The sequence below is a fragment of the Megascapheus bottae genome, chromosome 12 (genome assembly GCF_031878675.1).
Source record: "Megascapheus bottae isolate mThoBot1 chromosome 12, mThoBot2.hap1, whole genome shotgun sequence".
In the NCBI taxonomy this organism is placed as follows: domain Eukaryota; kingdom Metazoa; phylum Chordata; class Mammalia; order Rodentia; family Geomyidae; genus Megascapheus; species Megascapheus bottae.
In genome coordinates this window covers 20,767,979-20,784,416 of record NC_143520.1, presented here as the reverse complement: position 1 = coordinate 20,784,416, position 16,438 = coordinate 20,767,979, and the positions used below count along the sequence as shown (strand labels likewise).

The following is a 16,438-nucleotide window of genomic DNA, read 5'->3' as shown; positions in this document are numbered from 1 at the left end:
TGAGAGTTTGGGTTATTTTAATTCTCTAAGAGTTAAACAATTATAATTTGGGATGCATTTTAATTAGTTCCACTGAAGGCCCATAAAATTATTTTATTACAATACATAAGGAGTGAAGGGAAAGTCTAGGCCTTAATTGAAGTCAGTATCAGAAATAATAAATCTGGTTTACAATATCCCTACTGGCAATCTTTTTTTTCTTAAATTCAATTCTGCATGAAAGCTTCAGCTTTATGAGGCTCAAGATGACATTGACCGAGCTAAGTTATTACTTTGTCAATTCACAGGTGGCTAGAGCTCTCCCCAGGTTGCTATCAGGAAGGAAAAGACACAGAAGGAGAAAATGGAATCTATAACTCAGATGTGACCAGAGCTTGAGCACTCAGGCATGTAGACACATACATGTAACATACATGTTTATATTCACCTATATACGTGTGCACTCACACTGCATACATATATCTACACACAAAGCCCCTGGTAAGCACACAATGTAATAAATGTTAGTGCCAGTGTGTGTGTGTGTGTGTGTGTGTGTGTGTGTGTGTGTGTAAACTGTCACCAAGAGGGTGTAAAGGTGAACACACACAGGTGCACTGTGGGCCTTGCTGCCTTTGTTCCTGACCTCTTATGTGGAATGGTCAGGTTCAGGGCTCACAGTCTTCCAGACTGACGGACATTCAATATTTAAACCAAAAGCGCTATGAGTCCTGTTGGCAGGTGAATAAAGAATAAACGGGGTGTGCACGGGGTAGTGGCGGAGTGTAGGCATGTCTTGCTCTAAGTTTTTTTTGGGGGGGGCACCTCTACTTTCTGAATACTTTCCAAAGTGAGCATTTATAAAAGAGAAACACAGGCAACTTTATGGAAGGAAATCTACCTTATAGTTAAAATATAGCCATCCTCTGGGACATGTTCCATGTTGTTTTGTTGTATCTTTTTCTTTCTCGATCACCCACGCCTTTGTTCGTTTACAAACAGTAGGCATAGAAATTGAGCAGTCATCCTTTCCCCAAAGTCCTGGAGGAGAAATGGATCAGAAATGCCTTAGAAAAAATGGTGACTGTTGATAGGGTTTCTCTGTTAATCTCTTATTTTTAGGAGTGCTGTTTTTATTTCTTCAGAATTTACCTTTTCAGTCTATAAACTTACTAATTATAGAGTTCCCTAGTGATAATAACTAATTGAACAAAGTGCCAACTTAGTAATTCTAATATTATAATTTTTTTACAAATGAAAAAATCGAACAAGAGCAGCAAAAAGTACTTTATAGAATAACATTTCTGTTTTAAAATATTTAGCTTCGATGTACAGAGAAAAGCAGAGTCTAGAACACTAGAGGATTACCCATCACACCTAGAGAACCTTACAGTACAATGAAATCTCTTTGTATGTTTTTTTTAAAAGAAAATACAGGTTGAACATCTGTAATCTCAAAATCTGGAATCGAACAACTTTTTAAGTGCTGATACAATGCTAAGAAATTTTAGCTCTCAAGGCATTTCAGACCTCAGATGCTTCGATAAAGGGTGCAAGGGTGCCCTGTAAAGCCTGCACAAATATTCAAAAATCCAAATACCCTAAAATCTTGTATATGCCTGGTTTCAAGCACTTTAGATAAAATTCAGAAATTTCTAATAAAAAAACCATTCTTAGTAGTGATACTGATCCTTACATAAAACAAACACCCATTAAAAACATCTTCAATAAGATACACCCGCAACTCCTTTGCCTCCTGCCCTGGACTTTTCTAGCTTTATGTTCAGAATAACAGTTACTGCATGCATTTCATTAGTATTCATGGCACAAAATCCACAACAGAGCAGAATGCATGCAAATTACAAGGGCAAGTTCAATTTTTTAGTATAGAAATATGAGCCCCAAAGAGCTGGATTGCCATTTTCAATGCAGATTAGCTGCTATTCTCCTAGGCTCACAAAACAACCCTTTCTGCAGGCTCTTGTGACACCTGCTGGCAAAAGCAAGCTGATTAGCAACATTTTTCCCCCTTCCTTTCCTTAACTTTGCAGAGGCTCTCCCACCAAGAACTGATTTTCAGTTTATCCTTCTCCTGACCAGGTTTGCAGCCTACCAAGGAATCTGTTAGAGTAGGCAATGTCTTTATCCTTTACTTGGTTAGAAAATGTGTGTGGACAATAGCCCAAGAGCTATGAGCATATGACCAGATAGGATGAGGAGAGGCAAAATGAAATCCAGGGTATGGAAACAAGAGGTCTATCTTTGTGATTGTTGTTCTTAAGGTGCTAAGTGAAACTATTTCTTTGCTTTTTGTTTTTCTTCCCTTATGGTTTATCTCATGTTGTTACTGTATCTGACTTTGGGACCTGATACATTGTATATATGTTAACTTGTTTATTTGAAATAGGGAAGGGAAGGGGGAAAAACAAGATGATTAGGAAGGGTTAGAGAGAGGGAAATTGGGAGAAAAACATAGGAAAGGGTATCAGTGTTCAAGAAGTAATGTACTCACTGCCTGACAAATGTAATCGTAATCCCTCTATACATCACCCCAGCAAAAAAAAACAATGAGGGCCCTGAGTTTGGCCTAGTGGTAGAGTGCTTGCCTCGCATGCATGAAGACCCAGGTTCGATTCCTTGGTACTACATACTTAGAAAAAGCCAGAAATGGTGCTGAGGCTCAAGTGGTAGAATTCTAGCCTTGAGAAAAATCCAAGGACAGTCCTCAGGCCCCGAGCTTAAGCCCAGGACTGGCAAAAAAAAATACAATGAAAAAGAGAGAGAGAGTGTGTGTGTATGAATGGGGTTATGGTGTGGGAAATGGGGACAAAAACATGAGAAGGAGTATTAATGTGTGAGAAGTGATGCGCCTTCTACCTGATGAATGTAACCAGAGTCCCTCTGTACATTATCCTTACAATAAAAACAAACAAATAAAACCCTGCGCTGGTAAAACAACAACAACAACAACAACAATGACAAACAGTAAAATAACCCCAAACTAACAGGTCTTCAGCCTAAATGTGCTTTTAATTCCAACTTGCAAATAGTTGCTGTTTCCACAAGGCCAGAAGCAATGAGTCCCAGGAATTAAAAATGACATTAAAGAATGAAGATTTTTTTTACGAGTGAAGGAGGAAATAAACTTCCCAGACATTAAGGTGCTAATTTACAAAGTGGTGCTAATTTATAAACACTGACTCCCTATTAAAATGTCACAAATAATAGTATTTGCCAGTCTTAAAAATAATCCACAAGAAAAACAAAACAAAACTGGGGGTGGGGGTTTGACCTAGTGATAGAATTCTTGCTTAGCACGTACAAAGACCAGGGTTGGATTCCTAGGTACAGCATATAGAGAAAAGGTGGAACGGGTGCCGCAGTTCAAGTGGTAGAGAGCTAACCTTGAGGAAAGCCCAAGGACAGTGCTCAAGCCCTGAGTTCAGTCCTCAGGACTGGTTAAAAAAAATACGGGACTCAGTTATTTCAGTGCTTTCACATTTGCCATCTTTTAACTTGTTTGAATTTCTCTACATTGTATTGTACATTTTATTTTTATTGTGCCTACATATGCATATATACAGATGTTTGTGGGCATTTTAATTTCTATTCCCAGTTACCAAATGTGCATATTTCTAAAAAAGCAGGTTTATTTAACACTCTCATGGGGCCCATTTTTGGTGCTGTTTTGGTTCACTGGAAAGTGTTTATCCAGATATAAATTATTTTCTAAAACATGAGTAAATGGATTAAACAGAAGAATGGCCACCCATAAGCTTTAAAGTCAACTAAGAAGAAAAATACCAAACAATCTTCTCACTGATCTAATGATTAAAGGAGACTTCAGAGTTTCCCAAAATACTTTTCATTATTATCCCTAATGTGAATAAATAAAGTAACCTGTAATAGAAGAAATGAAGCCACATCTCTGGCTCTGATTATTCGGAGATATCTCTCTTCCTCTGTCCCAGTTCTGGTATAGTACTGGTGATCCATCACTCCAACTGTAGAAAAATTAAACATGTTAGCCTTCTTAGTTGGCATGTTCAGTCACCAGCACTACTCTTGAACTTCTGAGGTATACATTAAAGGTCTAATAAAAAGCAAATTAAATTTAGAAATAGAATTGTACCAATAGTTAACAAATACTGTATTGTATTTGAAAACATTTTCTGAAAGGGTAGATTTCATGTTGTATTCTTAGCATAAAACTAAGCTAATAGGAAAGGAGGAAGGCATAGATATTTGTATAGCATATGTTGGCCATGATTTCATGGAGGTATACTTTAGAAAGACTCATCTTTTGATTAAGGGAATATAAAAATGATATTTGAAGACTATTCAACAAATTGATCATGCCATTCAACACATAAAAGCAATCATATCATTCAATATATGAAACTTGTCAAGTAAAATTGAATACAAATTAATCTAGGTTCATACTGAATTTCATCATTGGCTTGTTCTTCTTGGAATCCAATCCACCAATTTGTACCATACTTTGATAGCTATTAAGAAAAGAAAAGGAAGAAATAAGATATCAGCATTTATTCTCCTTGTTTTCTTTTGTCTCCCCTATTTGTGGATTTGCTGCTAATAGCTTTCTAGTGTTTAATATTTTACCCAGTTATCTAAGGATAGTAACTGAGTCCTAGTATCTTGAGAAAATTGGGAACTTTTTTATTCTAAAATATTCTCTCCTCATTATATGAAAGAAAACTGGAGTAACATACTGAAAATAATTTGTTTCTTTCAACATGGAAAGTAAATTTTCTAACTTTTTATGAATGAATTAAAGGGAATGTAATAAAATGGTGTTGCTGGTTCATTATAGTAATCCTAGCTACTCAGGAGGGTAAGATCTGAGTATCATGGTTCAAAGTCAGTTTGGGCAGGAAAGTTCGTGAGACTCATCTCTAACCACAAAACCATAAGTGGAGCTGTAGCTCTGGTGACAGAGTGCTAGCTTGGAGTGAAAAAAATTTAATCAACAATGTCAAAATCCTGAATTAAGGCACCAGTAACAGGGAAAAAAGTAATATAATAAAGTAAAACTGAATATGGATTCATTTTCTGACTAGAGAAACTAGTAGCTTATTCTCTTAGTGATCTAGAGAAGCTCAATGTAGATATTATATCTATAAAGATTTTAAATTTTATATAGTGGTCTGATTGTTAAGATTTCAATAGCAATAACATTCAAATAAAAAGACTCAACAGAGGTCAAAGGAATACTACTGAATTCCAGTGTTTAACAACTAAAAAAAAAGGAGCACATATATGTATATGTGTGTATTTTACTAATTTTATACCAATATTAATCACATAGAGCTAAGCAACATAGAATACAAAATTAAAACATAATGTTCACATGCTTTTATTAAAGCAGATATAATATTGGACTTAGAACTTGAAAAAGTAAGATTCCTTCTTTAAATGTAAAACAGGAAGAAGCAGTAAGATTTCTTGGAGACTCCTAAGTTAGAATAATTTCTGTTGTATATGTGATGTGTATAAATGTTGAAATTCAAATGTTGCAACTTAATTTTTAATATAATAAAATGAATTTGAAGGTATATATTTAAAATATGTTTTATGATATGTTATTTTTCCATGTGAAAATCATCACCCAATAGAAGCTGAAAGCTTACTACCATTCTAATTTATAAATAGATATTTTAATCCTTTAAACAATGTTTGTCTACCCCATCAACAATTTGATAGGAACAATTATAATTTTGTATCCCTAAGGTGGCATTTTATGGACATGTTCTCACATGCTGAATTTATAGTCCCTTCGTTAGACTCTGGAATGGGTCCAGTGAGACTGTCTGTGAACCCAGTGGTAGAACCACAACAATTGTATTCTAGCTTGAGAGGTCTCATGAGAAACAACAGTGAAAATCATGGCCTGGTTGTTCAGTGCCCAGATTAAAGACCACTAACGTGAAATTACAGCTACTGCATCTTAAAGGGGCAATTTCATTAGCACCTCAGTTTTGGTATGGTAATCTCATCACAGCCTATTGTGATATAGTCCAAAACTTCATGGAGAAATGGAAGATACCCAAGTTGAAAACTGTAAAGATAGACAGATTTTAACTTAAGTATAAGGTCACAATCCTGTAACTGGTTAATATGTGTCTATAAAGCAGAAAGGTAGTATGTTTATTAATATTAAAGCAGAGATATTTTTGTGACAGGCAAATAATCTTTATAGTTGGTATACTATGCAAAGAACATTTGTTTAAAAGATATAAAACACAATAGTTTATGTTAATCTACTAAGCTGTGTAAGAAAAAACAGCCTGTCATTAAAAAATGTTTTATCAAAAGTGACAAAACTAAGCTGGGCACCAGTAGCTCACACCTGCAATCTGAGCTACCCAAGAGATTGAAATCTGATGATTGTGGTTCAGAACCAGTACGGGCAGAAAAGTTTATGATATTTTTTATTTCCGACTAATCAGCAAAAGGCCAGAAATGGAGTTTTGGCCTAAGTTGTAGAACACTAGCCTTGAATGATAAAAGCTAAGAGATAATGCTCCATTCAAGTCCCAGTATACACACACACACACACACACACACACACACACACACACACACACGGATGGCAAAACTAAGCTATTTTAAGAATTTAAGACATCAGATTTTGTAGAACTAGTTGAATATGTATATGGAATATATCATATAATGTGTAAACACAACTGTAGCATGAAATAAAATATAACCAAGTCACAAAAGACTTAACTGAAACCCTGTCTTTCCTCCTGTAATAAAATCAACTCAAGATGGTTCAAAGACCTTCATTCAAGATGTGAAACTTTGAAACTACTACTGGAAAATATAGAATAGTGCATGTATGGGTAACAACTTTCTAGATAGAACTCCCATAGCACAGGAAGTAAGAGCAAGGATTGGACAATGGGATTACATGGAGCTAAAAATCTTCTGTACTGTGAAGGAAACAGTTACATGAATGAAGAGACAGCCTGCTGAATGGGAGAAAAAAATCTTTGCCATGTAGTCTTCTGTCAAGGAATTAATATCCAGAACATACAAACAATGCAAAAAACCAAACACCACAAGAGCCAATTCAATGGACAAGTGAATTGAACAGATAATTCTTAAAAGAAGGCTAGATGACCAAATATATCTGAAAAACATTTAATATTCCTAGCATTAAACAAATGCAAATCAAAACAACACTGACATTTTACCTCACCCATTAGCATGGTCATCATCAAAGAGCAACCAGTACTGGTAGAGATGGGGCTTGATGGAATTTTCATATGCTGTAATGTAAACTAGTAATGGAATGTAAACTAGTTCAACCACCATTACACTAGTATACCTATACACAGTGTGTATATATGTGCACATATACATATACGCATATATACATAGCATATGTCTACATACACATGTTGCATATATTCACTCACAGATATATTTACTAGATGTGTATGTATATAATATATGGTATGTTCATACATATGCCTCTAATGTATGATACGTACATATATACATATGATATGTACAGCATGAATGGAAATGTGAGACCAGGAAGAACAACCAAAAGGGGTAGGTAAATGAGATGGAAATAGGGGTGAATAATACTGAAGTATATTCTGCTTATGTTTAAAAATTGCATAATGAGTGAAACCTACCTAAAGCTAAAAAAAATGGGGAAAGAGATGGGAAATTGAGGGAAAAGCAACTTTTCAAGGGAGAATGTAATGACGATGTTTGTGAAATTATTATGAAAGATCATTATATTAGATGAAGTAAACCAGGATGACAAAAATGAAAAGTAATGGTAAATTGCCATTTTGAAATTTCCAGTAGCCCTAGGCTCTCATTTGACTTTTATTTTCCTTCATAGTATTTTATCCATTTACCTTTCTTTAACATGTTAAAGAACTACATGTTATGTAATTCTATTTACCTGTACTGACTATATTTTTCTTCTCAAACTAGATTATGAACTCCATAAGGGCAGGAATTTTTTTCTTTTTACCAGTTTTAATCACTGAAAGAATCTTAGTCCCTAGGTGGCACTCAACAAATATGTATTGAATGACTGAATGAACTCAAAGAACTAGTTACTCATCCTTATTGCTACTAAAGAATGAAGAGAAATAAAATGAACAAACACAGAAAACCTATTCGTTTTTCCATTGCTTTCTCTTAATCTGTACAGCAGAAAAAAACCCATTCTCAAAAATTTGTTTTTATAGAAACTTTAAATGTGTGAAGTCAAATTAAAAAAAATAAAATCTATTCAAGGACAGAAGACAGCACCAAGTTCTGAGTTCTTTATGTTCAAGTACCTTTCTTATTTTGCTGTGGATGAATTCTTGCTCATGTGCAGAATGAATTGTGAGGATGTCACTGCGCAGCCAGCCACAGACAAACTCAAAGGCTGGCCATTCTGATGGATGGGTATGGAAAAGGTACTCTGCATTTTGATAAAAGAGCCAGGGAGCATCTGGAAGAAAAACAGTGCCAGGGATTGTCCAGATCAGTGAGAGCTATAATGCAAACTTGAATATTGTAGGCCATGCGTATTTGCCTTTCAAATCTATCTCATACAAGAACCATTCACTAGAATTCAGAGATCATGAAAAGGAGTTAGGTAAATTTCAATTCCGTTTGAGTGAGCATATTTATTAATTTGATTATTCATCAATGATTTATTCAGTTCAACAATAATACAAGAAAAGAGAGGTCTGGATGGAGGGATTTAATATAATAATAGTATATCATCGCCCTTAGATGGCATATATAAATAGAAATTTGAGTGTTGCAGTATTTTTCTTACCATACTGGTACCAGAGTGGAATCTTGGGTGTGACATCTGCAAAGTGAAAGCAAACAACCTTGGTTGACCTTTCTGCACAGTATCCCATTCTTATAACATCAGCTGTAATCATATTCTATAGCATTTCTGCAGTAGTAGCTGACTACCCCAGTCCCAATGAACTAACTTGGCCCACTTTGCTGGTGCTATCTTCACTCATTTTCCTATGACACTTTAGTTAAATAATGCAGTTGGTTGTTGACATTGTGCTCAAAATCTGAGGAGAAATGCTATTTTTAAAACTTGGAATATAACCTCTAAAGATCTTAGTGTGTATACCTCTTGGAATTTTGCATATCCATTCCCGTTTGGAAGCACAGTGCAAGGGCAGCAAAGACTTGTCTACCTTATACACAGCACAGCTTCTTACATCTTCTCCAAAGTAAGAATTGTTTAAAAATGAAGAGACAACCTGCAGCAGATGAAGTTCATTATTCCTTAATGTTGGTCCCCCCAAAAAAGTTTCAAAAGATCAAAACAAAGCAACCATGCACACATCACTAGAGACTTCTGGAGGAAGTTTCAGTAACCCCTACATGTTATTCTAATTTGAGGTTGATCCATATTTGTGTAAAATGTGCAGACTAGTATTTGGTATTGTTTTCTTAAAGATATTTTCCCTTACCAAAAGAAGAGGCATGTTACTTCTTTCTCTTGGAAGAAGAAATCACATGCAAGGTCTGTTCTAAACTTGCACTATTTAATAACTGGCAGGATTAGTCTAGTCCTGGGATCCTGCTACATTTCTTAGAGGCTCAGAGATGTGCTAACTTTGAGTATCACTTCTTTTCTTTTCTTTCTTTTTTTTTTTTTGCCAGTCTTGGGCTTGAGCTCAGGGCCTGAGCACTGTCCTTGGACTTTCTCAAGGCTAGAGCTCTACCACTTGAGCCTCAGCACCACTTCCAGCTTTTTTCTATGTATGTGGTACCAAGGAATCGAACCCGGGTCTTCATGCATGCTAGGCAAGCACTCTACCACTAGGCCAAACTCCCAGGCCTTCTTTTCTTTCTTGTTTCCTTCCTTCCTTCCTTTCTTCCTTCCTTCCTTCCTTCCTTCCTTCCTTCCTTCCTTCCTTCCTTTCTTTCTTTCTTTCTTTCTTTCTTTCTTTCTTTCTTTCTTTCTTTCTTTCTTTCTTTCTTTCTTTCTTTCTTTCTTTCTTTCTTTCTGTTTGTGGAGCTTGATCGCTGTCCCTGGGTGCTGTCCCTGAGCAATTCAGCTCAAGGCTACCACCCTACCCCTTGAGTCACTGCGCCACTTCCCATTTTCTAGTGATTAATTGGAGATAAGAGTCTCACGAACTTTAGTGCTGGGGCTGGCTTTGAACTGTGATCCTCAGATCACTGAGTACTGTTTTCAGTACTTCTGTCTCTGGATCTTGATTCCTTCATTAGAAAAACAGATGGGTGCAGCTGAGTGACCTCTAAGATCTCGCTCCTCTTTGCAAAGAGGCAGAAGTACTCACATTAACATTTTAAAACTACAGTGCCCTTATCATTATATTTGTTCTCATTAGAAGCACAAGATTTTATTTCTTTTTTAATAATCCATTCTTGGCTACAGATTTGGACGCAACTTTTGTAGTGGGCTTTCTCAATGGATCTTTATTATTTTAAAGTTTGGCTGCTGCTATTCTGTTGACAACTTTGTGGCTTTGGGATCAGACAACCTGTGTGCCAATCATGAGTCTCCTCTGTTATTTTAGGAAGACCGCTAATCACCCTCCGGCCCAATGCAGTGAGCTTTTGTAAGGATAAAATGAGATCACGTAGGAGTGCATTCAGCTCACTGCACAGAACATTATGAGGGTGCCATAAGCAGCAGCTGCATTAAACACTGACTTCAGAGTCTTTGCGAGCCTTCTTTTTCCTTTCATCAAAAAACCTAATTCTGCAAGTGCTATGGGATGGATCCTATTGCAATTTGGGATATTGCTTCAGGTGCTCCTCTCCCTCCCCATCATCTTAAAGAAAATGTGGTTATTTTCTCATTGTACCTGAAAAAGCAACACAGTACTACATTCTCCCTCCTTCATGAAGGTTTTCAAATAAGAGGTAGAATGAAAAATAAGACTTTTTTTTCAGGAACTAGCTCTGGCTGTGAAGGATATAATTTCTAAGGCATGTCTATCCTTGAACTATGAGATAAACTGAAAATTGTTCTCCCAGATCACCTCATTTTCACTATGACAAGGCCAAGGACAATCCACATTGTATAGAAAATGAGAGACTGGGTGGAAAGAAGTCTATTATTTAAAGAATAGCTATTTCTCTGCCAGATGACTTTTCACATGGGGTTATGGTTTGGGGACATTTTGGAGGTTTTGATTTCTTATCAGGATGAGATGCTGCAAGAGTTTCAGGATAATCTGGTCAGCAAAGGTTTTCCAGGACCTTGACATAGCAACTGTCTTGGTTCTAATGTCTAATGCCTAACAAAGCCATAGGACACAGGGACATCATTTCTTAATCAATTTTGCAAGTGGTGCCAAGGTGATTCTCTTGAATTTATCTCTTTTATCAAGTTTGGAAAGACTTACAGGCGTTCTATCAGACCACTCCCAAGAACCAGCATTCAGGGGATTTCTTTTGTTAAATCCAATCCAGAACTGTCGTTCTTCTGTCCTAGAGGAGAGAAGAAACAAAAACTTTGCCTTTCCCACTGACTTCCCAACATCAGACAAATGATTTTTTAAAAAAAAATCTTCAAAACTTATTATTGTTATTATTATTATTTATTATTATTATTATTGTGGGTCATGGGGCTTGAATTTGGCCTGGGCGTTAACCTTGAGCTCTTCAGCTCAAGGCTACCATCATAACCCCACTTCCTGTTTTCTAGAGATTAATTGGAGATAAGAGTCTTAGGTCCTTTTGTGCCAGGGATGGCTTTGAACCTTGATCTTCAGATCTTAGCCTTCTGAGTCTCTAGGATTACTGGTGTGAGCCACCAAGCCTGACTTTCAAACTATTTTTGCAGAAAACAGGTGTTGGTCCTGGCAGGATCAACCATGTCAATCACGTATTTTATGTGCTTGTGTGGAGAGAAGATTTAGGTTCATGTTCTGTTTCTCTTGATTTGTTCATGGGTGATTACATCAGCCATATTGAAATTAGAAGTTTCTCATCAGAGATGGCAGTGCCTTCCTGTCTCAGCAACAGCATATGCAAACAAGTTGGTAAAATTTTGTAACATCTTTTTCCTGAGGACTTTTTTTTACTACTTTTCTATTTACAATTCATACTACTTTCTTTCTTTCTTTCTTTCTTTCTTTCTTTCTTTCTTTCTTTCTTTCTTTCTTTCTTTTCTTTTCTTTTCTTTTCTTTTCTTTTCTTTTGCCAGTTCTGGGCTTGAGCTCAGGGCCTGAGCACTCTCCTTGGACTTTCTCAAGGCTAGAGCTCTACCACTTGAGCCTCAGCACCACTTCCAGCCTTTTTGTATGTATGTGGTACCAAGGAATTGAACCCGGGTCTTCGTGCATGCTAGGCAAGCACTTTAACCACTAGGCCAAACTCCCGGCCCCTCATATTACTTTACTATGTTCCATCAGTCACTTCTTTGTCAAATGTGTACGTATTTTCTGAAAGTAAATCATCATCATGTTTGCTAAATAAAAGATACACAGAAGGTTTAGATATCTACCCCTCGCATATTCCAACATAAATAATTCTGCAGCAAATCAGCCTAGGCCATGGTAAATTAACTTCAGCCATCACCAATGGTTTAGACTTGGCAAGAGGCTCCACAGAGAATCATCTTCCCTCCTATTAGGCAGAGTACAAATATGTCACATTGCAGAGTACTCAATAAATCAAGCAATAAAGCCTAATTGTACAATGAACCATCTCACTAAGATAATTTTCTGAGAATAATTTTGAAGAATTAAAGATTTAAAAGATTCAGAAGTCATGACAGGTGCTTTATTTTCCTTAGTGCAGAGAACAAGCCTATTCCAGAGCATAGCTTCTTAGATATCTGGCTACTCTGTCTGAATGATACAAATTATGTAAGTAGAAAATCTGAGATCATGGGTGCCTGGATGGCCACTGTGGTGATGATTTACTGCATTTAAGATTGTGAGAAGATGAGATGAATGCTGGAAGGTTAAGCTAACAGCATTACTGTGATGGCCTGGGCTGGAAATCCACATGATTCTCTCTGTTTTAAGAACTTTTAGTTTGCTTGATTGGCTCATAAAAGACAAATGGACACTGACTTTTCCCCCATCAATTTCCCCAAATAATGTTATTTTTAAAATAAGTGACACATATGTTTTGGCTGAATGTTTTGGATAGCCTGGGCAAGAGACATTGTACATCATTTGTGATCAGATGATAATGATTCCAAACCACTATGTGTATCTGATTTGGGGATGGGCAGGGGTAAGCCCAAAAATGGTGGGATGAAGGTTGAACTAAGTCAGCAGTGATACCCATTAGATACTGTGTTAGAAGTGAACTATACAATTTGGAGGGAAGAGAGCTTGGGAGAGAAAAACTGGGAAAAATGAGAGAGAGGGTGATACTGTTGGAAAAGAAACGTGCTCATTACTTGACTTATGTAACTATAACTCATCTGTACTATAAAATATTTTTAAAAACCCCACTGAAGTAGATATTGTTTTGCAGCAAAACTCTAAAAATCTGACGAGAGGTACACAATAAAGATTTAAAATACCAATCATCACTTTGTTTTATGGAATGTGAACTTGGTGGCCTAAAAATACAAGACTATATGGATTTTTTTCTTCCACAACTAGTGACACCTTGGTTTTAGACTTGAAACAAATACTGCAATTTTAAATAACTACTTGGGATTTTGACCCATAAAAAGCCATTACTGAAGGACAATAATTGACTGTGATTTTTTTCAGAACTCACAGCTATTTACCAATTAAATTTTGAATGCAAAAGTTCATTCACAAAATTTTCTTCCTCAATATGGGCAAAGCTTGCAAGATGAGCTCCAAATTCTTCACAGAATGCTTCAGCTTCTCTCCATGATCTTTTCATGAGGACTTTTTCACTGTGAAATACCTGTACAATAAAAGAAAAAAATCAGCAGTGTCACAGATAAGACAAGGCTGTTTAATTATAGTAATATAATAATAGTTATTATTATTATTATTTTTCTGCTGCTGAGTATTACTCCCAGTTTCTTCTGTACTCAGCACACTGCCGCCCAGAGCTTTCCCACCTCTCTCCATTTTTTATTATGAGCTAGAAGGGACCAAGTCACTCTAAAACTATTAGCTCATGTTATCCTCACAACAACTTCATGAAGAGAATATGATAAGCTCAATTTTATAAGTAAGTTTCTTAAAGATCTTTTTCCTACTAGTTCTGCTATAGCTGATATATATATATATATATATATATATATATATATATATATATATCCTTCAATTAATGTTTGTCAAGAGTCAAGAAAATCAGGATAAAAGGGGCTAAGAATATCAGGACACATACCTACAAATACAGAGCTAGGATTATCCAGGATTCCTTAATTCAAGAACCCACAAATTTCCATCCCAGAAGCTTACCTTCTGATAAATTACAATTAGTGGAATGACCATGAATCTGAGTGACCCTAGGCAGGAAATGAGAAATAACATCTAGGCCTACAGCAGCAATATTTTTGGTTCTTTAAGTCTAAGAGGAATGGAAGGTATAGTTGTTTGTGTCTAAATTCTCTGCAGTGTCTCAACAGTCCTCAGTAGCAGAATAGAATTGGTCAAATGAAAGGTCTGCTTTATGGGTTTTATGTAAAAACAGAGTAAAAGACAAACCCAGAAAGTTCCTGATCCTGGAGCCTCTGCACCCTACTCATTAGAAAACTCCAGCAGTAAGCCTGAGTCTCAAATGCCAGGCAGCTATACTCTCAGGCCAGTCTTCACTAGTTCTGATTTGCTGAGACCAGAATGAATAGCTTTCCAAATTCTGTGGACCACAGCATAGCCTTTCCATCTTCTAAATTATATGTCAAAACTTGCTTCCTCTGGGAACCTCTTCCCGAATCACTCTAAATTCATAAATCCTACCTCCATGCTCATCAAATACACCCTACATTTGTTGACACATCAGGATGATAGATTGTAGAACAAGCACTGGACCGGGAGTTCCAAGACCAGGGATGCATTCTCACTGTCAGTAAATAAACGTGAGCTTGGACAAATCACTTTGTCTCACTGGCCTCAATTTACTCATTTTTATTTTAACTTGTTACTCTGTGAGATCACTTCGCGGTTTTATATTCTATGAAATGTAATGTGAGATTTCATATGTGTACTTTGAAAGTGAATGTATTAATGATGTTTCATGACACCTGTGGGCTGTAGTGTCTGTGGAATTGGCCTGTTGTCATTCTGTTCATATGGGCAGAGTTGATGGAGAGCTTTCTCCTAGGATTTGAAGAATCTCTAACTATAGAACATGCCAGAACAAATCAAGACCAAACTACCAAACAGAAAAATGCCACATTTTTCAAAGCACACATTTCTGACAAGAAGAGTATAGGAGCCGGTTTGAATCTAGGATCTAAAGCTGATGGTTTGAATAAGTGTATCTTTGAGAGTTTTAACATACATGTTATGTTTTAATATTATATAATTTTACTTATTATGTTGAGTATTCTTAACCTGAAAGAAAAAAGAATCTGAAATTCTCTAAAGTCTGAAACTTTTTGTGATAATGACACTTTGCTTTCTGACAGTTCTAAGTATATAAACTTTGTTTCATGTGCAGAACTACTAAAAATATTGTATAAAATTACCTCTGTCTTGTATCTGTGTGTTTGTGCTTGTGTATGTGATATGTGATTTTGTGCTTAGACTTAAGTTCCAACCATGTTATCTCTCACTATGTATATACCCATATATGTGTACATGCATGTTTATGTATATGCACATGTACATGTGTATATACAAAATACACACACACATGCACCTGTATATATACACACGTATCTATTGTGCAAATACATACATGTATATGCATATATATGCAAATATTTCCAAATAAAAATATGGGTCTGAAGTATTTCTGATAAAGTTCTCCCACTCTCCTTTCATCTAACATCTATGCATGCATGCATGCATCTATCTATCCACACAGAGATCATTGTATCCTGTCTATACAAACACTCTGTTGGCTCTTCAGTATTATTATTCCATAGTAAGTACTTTAGTCACAGGCTTATAAACAATATGAAATTTTATTTCATTTTAATTCCCAGTGAATACTGACCATCTTCTTTTGATATTTGCTTGGCAATAAGTACACTGACTTGCTGAGTGTTGATGGCTCACAATCCTAGCTACTGAGGGGGCTGAGATCTGAGGATTACAGTTCAAAGCCAGCCTGAGCAGGAATGTCTGAGAGTGGGCAAGAATATTTGTGAGATTCTTATTTCCAATTAACTATCCCCAAATTGGAAATAGAGCTGTGGATGAAAGTGGCAGAATGCTAGCCATGAGCAAAAAAGTTCAGGAACAGCTCCCAGGCTCTGAAGTCAAGACCAATGACTGACAAAAAAGAAAAGTAAAAGAACACTGAAAGTTGCCTCAATATTATAGGACTGACCCTTGAATGACCCTGGCTG

General features: G+C 36.2%; 1 protein-coding gene across 1 annotated transcript in view; it reads right to left on the bottom strand.

The window, feature by feature from the left end:
* The window catches only part of Pla2r1 (phospholipase A2 receptor 1), a 105,985-nt gene that overhangs the window by 23,136 nt on the left and 66,411 nt on the right, over positions 1–16,438 (bottom strand). Inside the window, exons 13-20 of the mRNA XM_090342766.1 lie at positions 13,730–13,875; positions 11,379–11,463; positions 9,122–9,254; positions 8,804–8,839; positions 8,313–8,470; positions 4,423–4,487; positions 3,880–3,983; positions 881–1,020 (exon numbers count right to left, since the gene is read on the bottom strand). Of these exons, the coding sequence (XP_090198892.1) occupies positions 881–1,020; positions 3,880–3,983; positions 4,423–4,487; positions 8,313–8,470; positions 8,804–8,839; positions 9,122–9,254; positions 11,379–11,463; positions 13,730–13,875 (867 nt within the window). The remainder of the gene's footprint in view (positions 1–880; positions 1,021–3,879; positions 3,984–4,422; positions 4,488–8,312; positions 8,471–8,803; positions 8,840–9,121; positions 9,255–11,378; positions 11,464–13,729; positions 13,876–16,438) is intronic.